The following is a 14,638-nucleotide window of genomic DNA, read 5'->3' on the forward strand; positions in this document are numbered from 1 at the left end:
CCTGACACAATTGAATACTCCTCTGATCCTTATTCTTCAGCGGCTAAGGGTATAGTTGGCTGGACATCAAGGGGGCCATACTGCACATCACATTTCATGGGAAATACAGGCAACGGAACAAAAGCTGTAAACAATGTTATTTTTAAGAATGGATGTAAAGGGATATTACACAAAGCAATGTGCATTTCAGGGTTATTCTTTGAGACTCTATGTTTCTCTATGGCCAGGATTGTATTGTTCACCCCATCCACCGATTTAAATTATCTTATTTCACAGTTTACACAATAACACATTCTAAAGTGAACTGTATAGGATTTTGAGCAAAAGAGGAAAAGTTCTTTCAACAATGGCACAGCTCGCATTGAAAATAAAACACACCAACACACCTTCAATGGCACCGATTTCAAAACTATAAAGGGGGAAGGTGTATTTTCATGAGCGTCAAGCAACATCACATACTATACAGTTAATGAATAGGCTCTCTGGCTTGCCTTTGTGATGGTGCCAAGAGAAGAGAAATCGTAATGAATTCTAAGGCTTTTAGGGTTTTGAACTTTATGAACGAGCCCGCTTCATAGTGGAAGCATTATTGAAGTGCAGCAGGCAAAAGCACTCTTACTGCACACCACCAAGAATTCTAAATGTAACCAAGGGGAGTGTTTGTTAATAGCTTAGTCGCTAATTGCTCGCACAAACAATAAACACTTAGACGCGTTGGTTTCTGATACCATTTGTTAATTAGCAACGTTGTTGTGTATGTTAGTAACAGTGCATTCGACCCCATTTAAGGGTTATCGTTAGCTTACTATGGTCCAGTGTGAGTTTGAAATTGAATTGAGACAGTGACTGCAGTCCATTCTAATCTAATACTACTAGCTATCGATCTGAACAAATTGATGATTGAGTTTTAATGACAGAATATTGTTAGCTGGGTGAACTGACACAGGTCTTCAGGTCTCAGGCAACGTTACTCATTACATGTGTGGTTCTGAATTACCTCTGTTACAGTAACACAGCTTATTCAACTAATCAAAAATGTGAAGATACCTTGATTCATTCATTAGTTGTGTTACCACTGGACTGAACAAAACCCTGCACACCATATAGGTCACCAGGACCAGGAGAAACACTTATCTTGGGAAATACTTTATTCTATTCAGAGCTCAATAAACAGACATCTCATGGAAAATATAGTACTTTACTACTCACATTGTACATTCAGCTGAACCTGCGCTTGACGTGGCTTAATGTTGAGGCCATTGTATGGTGCCGTCTGGCAGCGGTAGGCACCCATCAGGTCGCGGGTGACGTTGGTCAGGTGGAGGCGCCCGTCGTGTGTTTCCACCGCCCACTCACCCGTGGGCATGGCCAGGTCCTTGTCGGCGCGCGACCAAAGCACAGGTGGGCGGGGCTTGCCATCAACCAGGCACACCAGGTCGGTGGTGCCTCCCTCCCTCACGCTCACCACCTGGCCCCCTTCTGGCACCGTTAAAATCGGGGGAGTGACTGTGGGGGGAGAAAGGGGGAAGGGTGTGAGAGGGCGTGTGAAGGGAGTGGGATGGGAGAGAGGCGGAGTGAGGGGGGAGATAGAGATGGAGAGATAAAGAGAAGAGTGGAATAAAGAGGAAGAGGGAGGAGTGGAGGGCAAGAAAATATTTTAGAAAGGGTTGCCCAAAAGAAAACCAGGGTTTATAGAAAGAAAGAAAAAAAAAGAAAGATGAGGACAGCCGGACGAAGGGTGGAGGGGGAGAGGTTAAATGTTGACATTAGCAAGGCCATTTCTATTGGACATTAAAGTGGTTATATATACAGTTGAAGTCGGAAGTTTACATACACTTAGGTTGGAGTCATTAAAACTCATTTTTCAACCACTCCACAAATTTCTTGTTAACAAACTATAGTTTTGGAAAATCAATTAGGACATCTACTTTGTGCATGACACAAGTCATTTTTTATACAACCGTTTACAGACAGATTAATTCACTTAGAATTCACTGTATCACAATTCCAGTGGGTCAGAAGTTTACATACACTAAGTTGGCTGTGCCTTTAAACAGCTTGTAAAATTCCATAAAATGATGTCATGGTTTTAGAAGCTTATGATAGGCTAATTGACAAGTATTTCAAGGCCAACCTTCAAACTCAGTGCCTCTTTGCTTGACATCATGGGAAAATCAAAGAAATCAGACAAGACCTCAGAAAAACAATTGTAGACCTCCACCAGTCTGGTTCATCCTTGGTAGCAATTTCCAAACGCCTGAAGGTACCACGTTCATCTGCACAAACAATAGTACGCAAGTATAAACACCATGGGACCACGCAGTTGTCATAACGCTCAGAAAGGAGACGCGTGCTGTCTCCTAGAGATGAACGTACTTTGGTGCGAAAAATGCAAATCAATCCCAGAACAACAGCAAATACGTTGATGTGTTGTCATCTTTTGGTTGAAAAGGTGAAAGGTCAGTGGTGAAACGTCACTACTTGGCAACTCGGGAAACAACATTCTCTCTGCGTTTCCCACTTGTAATTCCGACTTGGATGGTAAAGTGAAATTTCCCACTGGGAACTAGGAGCTTCCAATAACTCTGATAGCATGTGAACATGGCAACAGAACAAAGGAACATTTCACTCACCGCTGTTCTGGGTGATGTTGACATCCACCCTCAACTCGGGCACTGTGCTCCCGGGGAAGTTGGCCACGCAGCTGTAGGTGGCCTGGTCGCGGAACTTCATGTCGATGATCTCCAGACTGCTAGTACCAGGCGCCATGTCTGGGTCGCTGTGCAGCACAATCAGGCTGTCTGAGTTGTAGATGAGCACCTCGTTCTGGTACCACATGTAGTTCACCTAATAGTATAATAATATAGCAATATGTTATTTAATTGTGTTAATATATTGCTATATATATATATATATATATATATATATATATATATATACACGCACACACACAGTACCAGTCAAAAATTTGGAAACACCTACTCATTCAAGGGTTTTTCTTTATGTTTACAATTTTTTACATTGTAGAATAATAGTGAAGACATCAACACTATGAAATAACACATATGGAATCATGAAGTAACCAAAAATGTGTTAACTTCACTAGGGTAGGGGGGCAGTATTTTCACGGCCGGATGAAAAACGTACCCAAATTAAACGGCCTACTGCTCGGGCCCAGGAACTGGAATATGCATATTATTAGTAGATTTGGATAGAAAACACTCTGAAGTTTCTAAAACTGTTTGAATGATGTCTATGAGTATAACAGAACTCATATGGCAGGCAAAATCCTGAGAGCAGGAAGTGAGAAGTGAGAATTCTGGTGCTTGTTGTCCTTTCAAGTCATTGCCAATCGAACACAAGGTGAGTTAGGGTTCATTTTGCACTTCCTAAGGCTTCCACTAGATGTCAACAGTCTTTAGAAAGTTGTTTGAAGAGTCTACGATGAACAGAGACCGAATGAGAAGCCTGGGAAGTTTGTCACCCAGAGAATGACATCACTTCTTGACGCACGTTCATGAGGATCATCCTCCCGTTCCAAAAACTTTTTCAAGACACAGGAACCGTCCGGTTGAAATATTACTGAATCTTCTCGTTCTGAAGGCCCTAAAGATTGATGTTTTACAACGTTTGACATGTTTGAAAGAATGTAAATACAACTTTTTTTAACTTTTCGTCACGACATCGTCCGCGCACTTTCTACATTTGAAGTAGCTTACTGAACGCGAGAACAACAAGGAGTTATTTGGACATAAATTATGGACTTTATTGAACAAAACAACATTTGTTGTGGATCTGGGATTTTAGATGACTCCAAGATGGCGGCTATCTGAATAGCCTAGTGTATTTTTCTGAGCTCAGTACTCAGATTATTGCAAAGAGTGCTTTCCTCGTGAAGCTTTTTTGAAATCTTTCATAGCATTTGCATAAAGGAGATGTTCATCTATAATTCTTTGAATGACAGTTTAATTTTGTATCAACGTTTATGACAAGTATTTTTTTGAAATTGTGGCGCTAATTCACCGGCAGTATTTGAGGGAAAATATTTTCTGAACGTCACGCGCCGATGTAAAATGCTGTTTTTAGATATAAATATGAACTTAATCGAACAAAACAATGCATGTATTGTATAACATAATGTCCTAGGAGTGTCATCTGATGAAGATTGTCAAAGGTTAGTGCTTCATTTAGCTGTGTTTTGAGTATTTTTGATGCATGCTAGTTGCTTAGAAAATGGCTGTGTGGTTATTGTGTAGATGTACTCTCCTAACATAATCTAATGATTTGCTTTAGCTGTAAAGCCTTTTGGAAATCGGACAACGTGGTTCGATTCAGGAGAAGTGTATCTATAAAATGGTGTAAAATAGTCCTATGTTTGAGAACTTTGAATTATGACATTTTGTGGTTTTAAATTTGGCGCTCTGATTTCTCACTGGCTGTTGAATAGTGTGGGACGATTTCGTCCCACATACCCGAGAGAGGTTAAACAAATCAAAATATATTTTATATTTGAGATTCTTCAAAGTAGCCACCCTTTACCTTGATGACAGCTTTGCATACTCTTGGCATTCTCTAAACTAGTTTCATGAGGTAGTCACCTGGAATGCATTTCAATTAATGTGTTTGTAAGGACCGACGTCGGACAGGAGAAGCAGGTACGGGGAGTCAAACATTTATTCAGGAACGGACAAATAACACGACAGCAACATATCAAATCAAATCAAATCAATGATATTTGTCACATACACATGGTTAGCAGATGTTAATGTGAGTGTAGCGGAATCCTTGTGCTTCTAGTTCCGACAATGCAGTAATATCTAACAAGTAATATAACCTAACAATTTCACAACAACTACCTTATACACACACGTGTAAAGGAATGAATACGAATATGTACATAAACATATATGAATGAGTGATGCCCGAACGGCATAGGCAAGATGCAGTAGATGATATAGAGTACAGTATATACATATGAGATGAGTAATGTAGGGTATGAAAACATTATATGAAGTGGCATTGTTTAAAGTGGCTAGTGATACATTTAATTACGTCAAGATGGCAAGATGCAGTAGATGGTATAGCGTACAGTATATACATATGAGATGAGTAATGTAGGGTATGTAAGCATTATATAAAGTGGCTAGTGATACATTGATTACATTAATCTTTCCATTATTAAAGTGGCTGGAGTTGAGTCAGTATGTTGGCAGCAGCCACTCAATGTTAGTGATGGCTGTTTAACAGACTGATGGCCTTGAGATAGAAGCTGTTTTTCAGTCTCTCGGTCCCCGCGTTGATGCACCTGTACTGACCTCGCCTTCTGGATGATAGCGGGGTGAACAGGCAGGGGCTCGGGTGGTTGTTGTCCTTGATGATCTTTTTGGCCTTCCTGTGACATCGGGGGTTGTAGGTGTCCTGGAGGGCAGGTAGTTTGCCCCCAGTGATGCGTTGTGCAGACCTCACTACCCTCTGGAGAGCCTTACGGTTATGGGTGGAGCAGCTGCCATACCAGGTGGTGATACAGCCCAACAGGATGCTCTCGAGTGTGCATCTGTAAAAGTTTGTGAGTGTTTTTGGTGACAAGCTGAATTTCTTCAGCCTCCTGAGGTTGAAGAGGCGCTGCTGCGCCTTCTTCACCATGCTGTCTGTGTGGGTGGACCATTTCAGTTTGTCCATGATGTGTACGCCGAGGAACTTAAAACTTTCCACCCTCTCCACTACTGTCCCGTATATGTAGATAGGGGGCTGCTCCCTCTGTTGTTTCCTGAAGTCCACGATCATCTCCTTTGTTTTGTTGACATTGAGTGTGAGGTTATTTTCCTGACACCACACTCCAAGGGCCCTCACCTCCTCCCTGTAGGCTGTCTCGTCGTTGTTGGTAATCAAGCCTACCACTGTAGTGTCGTCTGCAAACTTGAGGATTGAGTTGGAGGCGTACATGGCCACGCAGTCATGGGTGAACAGGGATTACTGGAGAGTGCTGAGCACGCACCCTTGTGGGGCCCCAGTGTTGAGGATCAGCGGGGTGGAGATGTTGTTACCTACCCTTACCACCTGGGGGCGGCCCGTCAGTTGCACAGGGCGGGGTCGAGACCCGGGGTCTCGAGCTTAATGACGAGTTTGGAGGGTACTATGATGTTAAATGCTGAGCTGTAATCGATGAACAGCATTCTCACATAGGTATTCCTCTTGTCCAGATGGGTTAGGGCAGTGTGCAGTGTGATGGCGATTGCGTCGTCTGTGGACCTATTGGGGCGGTAAGCAAATTGGAGTGGGTCTAGGGTGTCAGGTAGGTTGGAGGTGATATGGTCCTTGACTAGTCTCTCAAAGCACTTCATGATGACGGAAGTGAGTGCTACAGGGCGGTAGTCATTTAGCTCAGTTAGCTTAGCTTTCTTGGGAACAGGAACAATGGTGGCCCTCTTGAAGCATGTGGGAACAGCAGACTGGGTTAAGGATTGATTGAATATGTCTGTAAACACACCAGCCAGCTGGTCTGCGCATGCTCTGAGGATGCGGCCGGGAATTCCGTCTGGGCCTGCAGCCTTGCGAGGGTTAACACGTTTAAATGTTTTACTCACGTTGGCTACAGTGAAGGAGAGCCCGCAGGTTTTGGTAGCGGGCTGTGTCAGTGGCACTGTATTGTCCTCAAAGCGAGCAAAAAAGTTGTTTAGTCTGTCTGGGAGCAAGGCATCGTTGGCTGGTTTTTCTTTTGTAGTCAGCATCAGCACACGGGTAAACAAGGACATATGAGAAACAATCCCGAAGCAGGAAACAGAGCTAGGAAACAGACAGATATAGGGAAGGAAATTACACAAGTAATTGAGTCCACGTGAGTCCAATAAGCGTTGATGCACATGACGGGGAAAGGCAGGTGTGCGTACTGAATGTGGCTTGAGTGCGTAATGTTGGGAAGTCTGCCGCCGACGAGCACCAGAGGGAGGAAGAGCGGGAGCAGGCATGACAGTGTTTGAGCCAATCAGTTGTGTTGTGACAAGGTAGGGGTGGTATACAGAAGATTTGGTAAAAGACCAAGTCCATACTATAGCAAGAACATCTCAAATAAGCAAGGAGAAACGAGAGTCCATAATTACTTTAAGACATGAAGGTCAGTCAATTTGGAAAATTTCAAGAACTTTTAAAGTTTCTTCAAGTGCAGTAGATAAAACCAAGCGCTATGATGAAACTGGCTCTCATGAGGACAGCCAAAGGAAAGGAAGACCCGGGGTTACCTCTGCTGCAGAAGATATGTTCATTAGGGTTACCAGCCTCAGAAATTGCAGCCCAAATAAATGCTTCACAGAGTTCAAGTAACAGACACATCTCAACATCAACTGTTCAGAGGAGACTGCGTGAATCAGGCCTTCATGGTCTAATTGCTGCAAAGAAACCACTACTAAAGGACACCAATAATAAGAAGAGACTTGCTTGGGCTGATAAACACAAGCATTCTGCAGTGATAGTCCACCAAGCGCAAACTAGATGTGATGGCGTATCATTTGTTTTTCAACAGGACAATGACCCAACACACCTCCAGGCCATGTAAGGGCTATTTGACCAAGAAGGCGTGTGATGAGGTGCTGCATCAGATGAGCTGGTCTTCACAATCACCCGACCTAAACCCAATTGAGATAGTTTGGGATGAGTTGGACCGCAGAGTAAAGGAAAAGCAGCCAACAAGTGCTCAGCATAGGTGGGAACTCCTTCAAGACTGTTGAAAAAGCATTCCAGGTGAAGCTGGTTAAGAGAATGCCAAGAGTGTGCAAAGCTGTCATCAAGGCAAAGGGTGGCTACTTTGAAGAATCTAAAATCTAAAATATGTTTAACACTTTTTTTGTTACTACATGATTCCATATGTGTTATTTCAGAGTTTTGATGTCTTCACTATTAATCTACAATGTACAAAATAGTAAAAATAAAGAAAAACCTTTGAATGAGTAGGTGTGTCCAAACTTTTGACTGGTACTGTACTTTACTGAACTCATTGTAACTTATTATAAGCATTTAATAAATCATATGTTCATCCCTCTCAATTCTCTCAACTTATTTAGTCTGCATCATTATGAGACTATTATAAGACATTATAAAGAGGTCATACCCTATTATTATTATTATTATTATTATTATTATTCAGTTGACCTTGTCCTGGGGCTGCGCGTCCACGTGGCATGAAAGCTTGAGGTCACGGCCCATCTGGATGTTCTCACTGTCCTTGTTGGAGTCGGGTGTAATCTGGAAGGTAAGGTTACCCATACCTGAAGTGAGAGATGGAGGGAAGGGGAATAGAAGGGGGTGAAGAGGGGTGAGAGAAGGAGGAGAGGTGTAGGGAGGGAAGGAGTTGGTTGAAGGAGGAAGGAAAGAAGGGTGTGTAGGGAGGGGAAGAGGAGGAAAGGAAGGCAAGAGGGGTAAGGAAGGAGAAAGGGAGAGATGGGTAAAGAAGAATGGGGTGGGAGAAGGTGGAAAGTATAAGAGAGGGAAAGTGATGAGTTAAGAATGAGGGAGGGAACAAGCAGGGCATATAGGTGTGATCAGGTAGGAGGGAGGGAGGGAGGGAGAAGAATAGAAGGAAATTAAAAAGAGAATAAACAATGAGAAAAGGAAGGACCATTTGCAAAAAGGAGAGAGATCCACCCTAACCATCCTAACAACTATGACTGTCCCAACAAAAATATCAAAATACACATAACGTACCTTCAGAGGTACACACAATGATCTCTCATGGTACTGTGCAGTACCTTTTAGTAAAATGTGCGGATAAAGAGTGTAATGGTACATTTATGTAGCCAATATTTTGAATATAAAAGGTACAGTCATCACACTCTCACTCTCAAAAAAAAGGGGTACGTGTGAAGGTACATTTCTGTTTTGCCAAATAAGTGGAACTAATGGCTTTGTCACTGAGGATGTACCCTTAAAAGCCACATGTGTACCATAATCATGCTCTATTACATGTATATGTTTTAAATAGTTTTTTTATATCTGTGTTTTTGCATAATGCTACACAAAGATAAATAACATACATTTCTCAACTAATCCAATCAGTAAGTTGGATTTTTTGTGCACCCATTACTGAAATGGTTGTTCCAGTTTAAATGGCTTAGGCAGTCACCTCACAATGTTCCTGGTAGTCATTCTCAAAATCCTAACTATTGCTGGATTCCAATAGGAATTACACATCACTTTTAAAGTGGTCTATGGTAGAGGCACATTTTTGTCCTCTACTATAGGAAAATATGGCTTTGTCACTGTGGTGGAACCCTATGAAGACATAATGTACCTTTTCTAAAAGCACACTTTGTACCTGTGGACTATATGTAAGAAAGGTACTATCTGAGGTATGAACTGTACATATAACTAAAGGTACAAAGGATGACCTTATAGGGTCCCACCTAGGGGTGGGAAACCAAGGCTTTCTGAAGGCTTCAGCGATTTTACCAAATTGTTTCCGAACAGTTCATTAACCAGTTTCATTATCTCTTTACAATGCACATTAACTACACCTGCTGGTCAGCAATAAATAGCAGTGTGTGATTGTCAGATAGAGGTATTTTTTCTCTGTTTTCATTTAAACACTGTGGAGCCGTGGTAAGTCATTGTCTTTAGTAGCTTATAATCAGTTGGAATACCAGGTTTGCATCTTACATCAGGCTTCTCTTTTTTGCCTTCAAGTTGACTATTTAAAAGAAATGGAATATATGGCATTATTTAGGATGCTTAAAACCTCTACGGGCCACGGGGGCAGTATTGAGAATTTTGAAAGAAATATGTGCCCATTTTTAACTGCCTCCTACACCAACTCAGAAGCTAGGATATGCATATTATTAACACATTCGGATAGAAAACACTCTGAATTTTCTAAAACAGTTTGAATGGTGTCTGTAAGTATAACAAAACTCATATTGCAGGCAAAAACCTGTGAAAAATAGATTAAAAAAAAAGAGAATTTTGTGACTGTACTATTTAGTGTCATTGTTTTAAAGATACCACAGTGAGAAAGGATTCAGTTCGCAACTCCTACTGCTTCCACTAGATGTCAACAATCTTTAGAAAGTTGTTTGAAGCATCTGTGATAAATACACACCGAATTAGAAAGCTTACAAGTTGACACGTCATCACTTCATTTTTTGCGCCTGCGCATGAATCTGAGAAGAGTGCCTTTGTCATTATCGTTTATTCTAGACACTTGATAGGTTGTGTGAAAATATTACTGATGTTTACTGATGTTTCACGTTAAAAATGGAACAAAAGATTAGTGCTAAACAACGTTTGACATGTTTAAACAAACGTAAATAGATTATTTACTAGGTTTTCTTTAGTTTTTCGACGTGACTTTACACTGCCCACCTCATTTTGTGGGAGCCTACTGAACGCTAACTATTTGGACATAAATTATGAACTTTGTCAAAAGAAACCACATTTGTTCTGGACCTGGGATCTCTGGCAGCGCCTTCTGATGGAGATAATCAAAGGTAAGGGGATATTTAGAATGTTATTATCGATATTAGATGATGCTAATGCTAACGGTATAGCTTAGCTTAGCTTAGCATATAGCTTATTGTTGTTAGCATAGTACCCAGTTTATACAAAATGTGATTTCCCAGTAAAGTTATTTTGAGATCTGGCCCTTCGGTAGCAATTACGAGATGATAATATATTATTCTTTGAATGACAATATTATAATTTACCAATGTTTTCGAATAGTAATTCCGTGATTTGTAATGCTGGATTCACTGGGTGCATTCGAGCCGAAAAAAATTCTGAATTTCACCGCGACTGTAAATGCTGTTTTTGGATATAAATATGAACTTGATGGAACTAAAAATGCATGTATTGTATAACATAATGTCCTATGAGTGTCATCTGATGCAGATTGTCAAAGGTAAGTGCATAATTCTAGCTAGTTTTCTGTCTGTTGATGCCCTTCTTTGAATTGGCTAAACATTACACGCAGCTATTGTCAATGTACTCTCCTCACATAACCTAACTTTATGCATTCTCCGTAATGCCTCTGAAAATCGGACAGCGTGGTTAGATTTAGGAGATATATCTTTCAAATGGAGGAAAATAGTTGATTATTTGATTTTTTGAAATGATTACTCTTGCAGTTTTGAATTCCCCGCCATGGTCACATGACAATGAATCCCAATACCGGGATAAGATCGGGATAAGATCCTCAACAGGTTTTAAGACAGAAGCTTATACTATACTAAATACAAAAATTGTTTGCCTTCAACAGTAGTCCACCTCAAACCTTTACATCTCTGAATGTTCCATACCAGTCAGGTGAATCTTTTTGTACAGAATCCTAACTATATTTGTAAGTACACGTGCAGTAGAAGTCAGTGTTTGAAAGCAGCTGGAAATCAGACAAAGCACCAGAACCATGGCGAAATAAGTGGGATCTTGCATTTTGCAACACACAGTCTGAAAAAGCAGGTGATCAAACAAAGCTTCGGACTTCATTGATGACGTACTTCTGATAAAGTGATACACACATCAGCACACTGCTTTGAAGTTAGCTGCTTTGATGTAACATCTCTAGTAGCAGTGAGAGTGCAGGAGAGGAAAAATAAAAACATTGTAACTCCATGCTTCGTCAAGCATGCAAACTAGCTCAGCAAGTGGGGTTGGTCAGGACGGGAGACTTAACTTCACCGTCATATGGTTAGCCCTCCGCGCTCAAATAGATGGAGACCATATGTTGCACTTAATACGTTAGCGAGGCGCTTACGAAGCACTCGTCTGAGTGCTATCAAGCCACTTGGGCTCGTGTGACTCCCATTAACAGGGAAGGGAAAACACACACACACGTACACATATGTGCAAGACAAAAATATACACACGCACGGACACAGTACACACACAGTAAACACACTTTGTCTGCTCCTTCTTTAATTACTTCCACTCGGCTCCAATTAATCCAAGTAAATAAAGACGATTAAAAGCGATAGAAATAGCCAGCGGCATTTGTTTAATGGGTAGGGTATTAGAAATAAGTTGAAATTGAAAAATTATTTGGGTCTCCACACATTGGATTTTCAACATTGCAGAACCAATTTATTTTTTGTAAATTTAAGTTTTGATTTTAATTTTTGAAAATAAATACAAACGGCATGGAGATAATTATTGGAACCCAGAGCTAGTACTTGGTTGCACAGCCTTTGACCAGGATATTGGCACAGCCTTTCACCAACAAATTATTATTGTAGCCATCAATGAGCTTGCTGCACCTTTCTACTGACAATTTGGCCTACTCTTCAGCAGCAAACTGCTCTAATTATTCAACGTTAGAGGTTTGCCCTCCATCAACTGCTGTTCTTGGGGAAGGCTGTGTGTTAATCGAGCTCTGTGACAATTTCTGCCGAAATTGACATTCACAAGTTAAAAGTACATAATTGCCCTTCTAAATCGGACTGGCAATGAGTAAGGATAAGTATGCAAGAGAAAGATGGCATCAAAGAGAAGATATTCCGTTATTTTCACAGTGTTTAAGCCGTTCACCGACCCCAACTCCACAAGGTAGTAGAGGCCGCCGTTACAGCCGAAACAGCAGTGGTGGAAAAAGTTGTCAATTGTCATACTTGAGTAAAAGTAAAGATAACTTAATAGAAAATGACTCAAATAAAAGTGAAAGTCACTCAGTAAAATACTACTAAAGTCCAAAAGTATTTGGTTTTAAATATACTTAAGTACCAAAAGTAAATGTAATTGCTAAAATATACAAAAGTATCAAAAGTAAAAGTATGAATAATTTCAAATTCCTTATATTAATTAAGCAAGCTAGACAGCAAAATGTTATTATTTTATTTTATTTTTAAATTTTCTGATAGTCAGGGGCACACTCCAATACTCAGACATAATTAACAAACCAAATATTTGTGTTTAGTGAGTCTGCCAGATCAGAGGCTGTCGGGATGTCCAGGGATGTTCTCTTGAATTGGACCCATTTTCCTGTCCTGCTAAGCATTAAACATTTAACAAGTACTTTTGGGTGTCAGGAAATATGTATGGAGAAAAAAGTACATTATTTTCTTTAGAAATGTAGAGGAGTAAAAGTAAAAGTACCCCAGAAAACTACTTAAGTAGTACTTAAAATTATTTTTACTTAAGTTCTTTACACCACTGATAATTTTCAAACTCAAATGGCAGGGAAAATCTTGTGCGCTCCAGGTATAAAATACACACACCCGTACATGGATTTGAGAGTGAAACTATCACTCAAATAACAGCCATCCCTTGTCACTGTTGATATCCTTTGGCGGGTCGTAATTAGTTGAAGTTAAATAACAAAGCAACTGATTTGTTTTCTTTTCCATTTCGGCAGCCTCCCAAAACTTCCATCTGACATTTCTAGAATTAAGATGACTGTCTTTAGCAAATTCTCTTCTAACTAGTGTTATACATTTTATTTGTAGTTTTTTTATTCAGTGCGGCCTTTGAATGGTGTTAGTTTAAAACAGTGCATACACCCCAAACGTTTGCCCCTGCTCTATTGATTTGAAATTGATATCGATATGAGTGATTAACAAAATAGTGTTGTGTTTACCTTTCTGAGTTGGCTACCCAATTGAAACAAAATGCAACAATCCAAAATGTAGCTGGCTTTCTTCTACAAGTTGTCCTCTAACCAGTGATATACATATTATTCACAGAGTCTGTGTGTTTTTTTAGTAAGGTTAGTTCGAACAGGAAGTGCAACCCAACCCCTCTCAATCTATTGATTTCAACATGATGTAACAATGAGTGATTGACAAATAAGTGTTGCGTTTCCTTTTCTGTTTTGGCGACCCTAAAATCAAAATGAATCACTCCAAAATGTATCTGGTTGTCTTCAGCAGGTTGTCCTCTAATGAGTGAAGTAAACAATATTTACAGTTTCCATGTGTTTTTTTAGTTGTGTTAGTTTCAACAGCGCATATAACCTGATTTCCCCCCTAATCAATATTTGTGATTATTCAAAGTAGGCACCCTGTGCCTTGATGACAGCTTTGATCACTCTTGACATTCTCTCAACCGGCTTCATGAGGAATGCTTTTCCATAAGTCTCGAAGGAGTTTCCACATTTGGTGAGCACTTGGTGGCTGCTTTTCCTTCACTCTGAGGTCCAAATCATCCCGAACCATCTCAATTGAGTTGAGGTCGGGTGATTGTGGAGGCCAGGTCATCTGATGCAGCACTCCATCACTCGCCTTCTTGGTCAAATAGACCTTACACAGCCTGAATGTGTGTTTTGGGTCACTGTCCTGTTGAAAAACAAATGATAGTCCCACTAAGCGTAAACCAGATGGGATGGCATATCGTTGCAGAATGCTGTGGAAGCCATGCTGGTTAAGTGTGTCTTGATATCTAAATAAATCACAGACAGTGTCACAAGCAAAGCACCATCACACCTCCTCCTCCATACTTCACATTGGGAACCACAAATGCAGATCATAAGTTCACCTACTCTGCGTCTCACAAACACACGGCAGTTAGAACCAAAAATCTCAAATTTGGACAGATGTCCACCGTCTAATGTCCATTGCTTGTGTTTCTCGGCCCAAGCAAGTCTCTTCTTCCTATTGGTGTCCTTTAGAAGTGGTTTCTTTGCAGCAATTCGACCATGAAGGCCTGATTCACGCAGTCTCCACTGAAC

The 14,638-nt window shown here is 40.7% G+C and overlaps 1 protein-coding gene across 1 annotated transcript in view; it reads right to left on the reverse strand.

Moving 5' to 3' along the window:
• The window catches only part of LOC115162606 (MAM domain-containing glycosylphosphatidylinositol anchor protein 1-like), a 367,347-nt gene that overhangs the window by 107,531 nt on the left and 245,178 nt on the right, over positions 1–14,638 (reverse strand). The window contains exons 8-10 of the mRNA XM_029714070.1: positions 8,143–8,258; positions 2,634–2,847; positions 1,210–1,506 (exon numbers count right to left, since the gene is read on the reverse strand). Of these exons, the coding sequence (XP_029569930.1) occupies positions 1,210–1,506; positions 2,634–2,847; positions 8,143–8,258 (627 nt within the window). The remainder of the gene's footprint in view (positions 1–1,209; positions 1,507–2,633; positions 2,848–8,142; positions 8,259–14,638) is intronic.

Source organism: Salmo trutta, chromosome 25 (assembly GCF_901001165.1).
Source record: "Salmo trutta chromosome 25, fSalTru1.1, whole genome shotgun sequence".
In the NCBI taxonomy this organism is placed as follows: Eukaryota; Metazoa; Chordata; class Actinopteri; order Salmoniformes; family Salmonidae; genus Salmo; species Salmo trutta.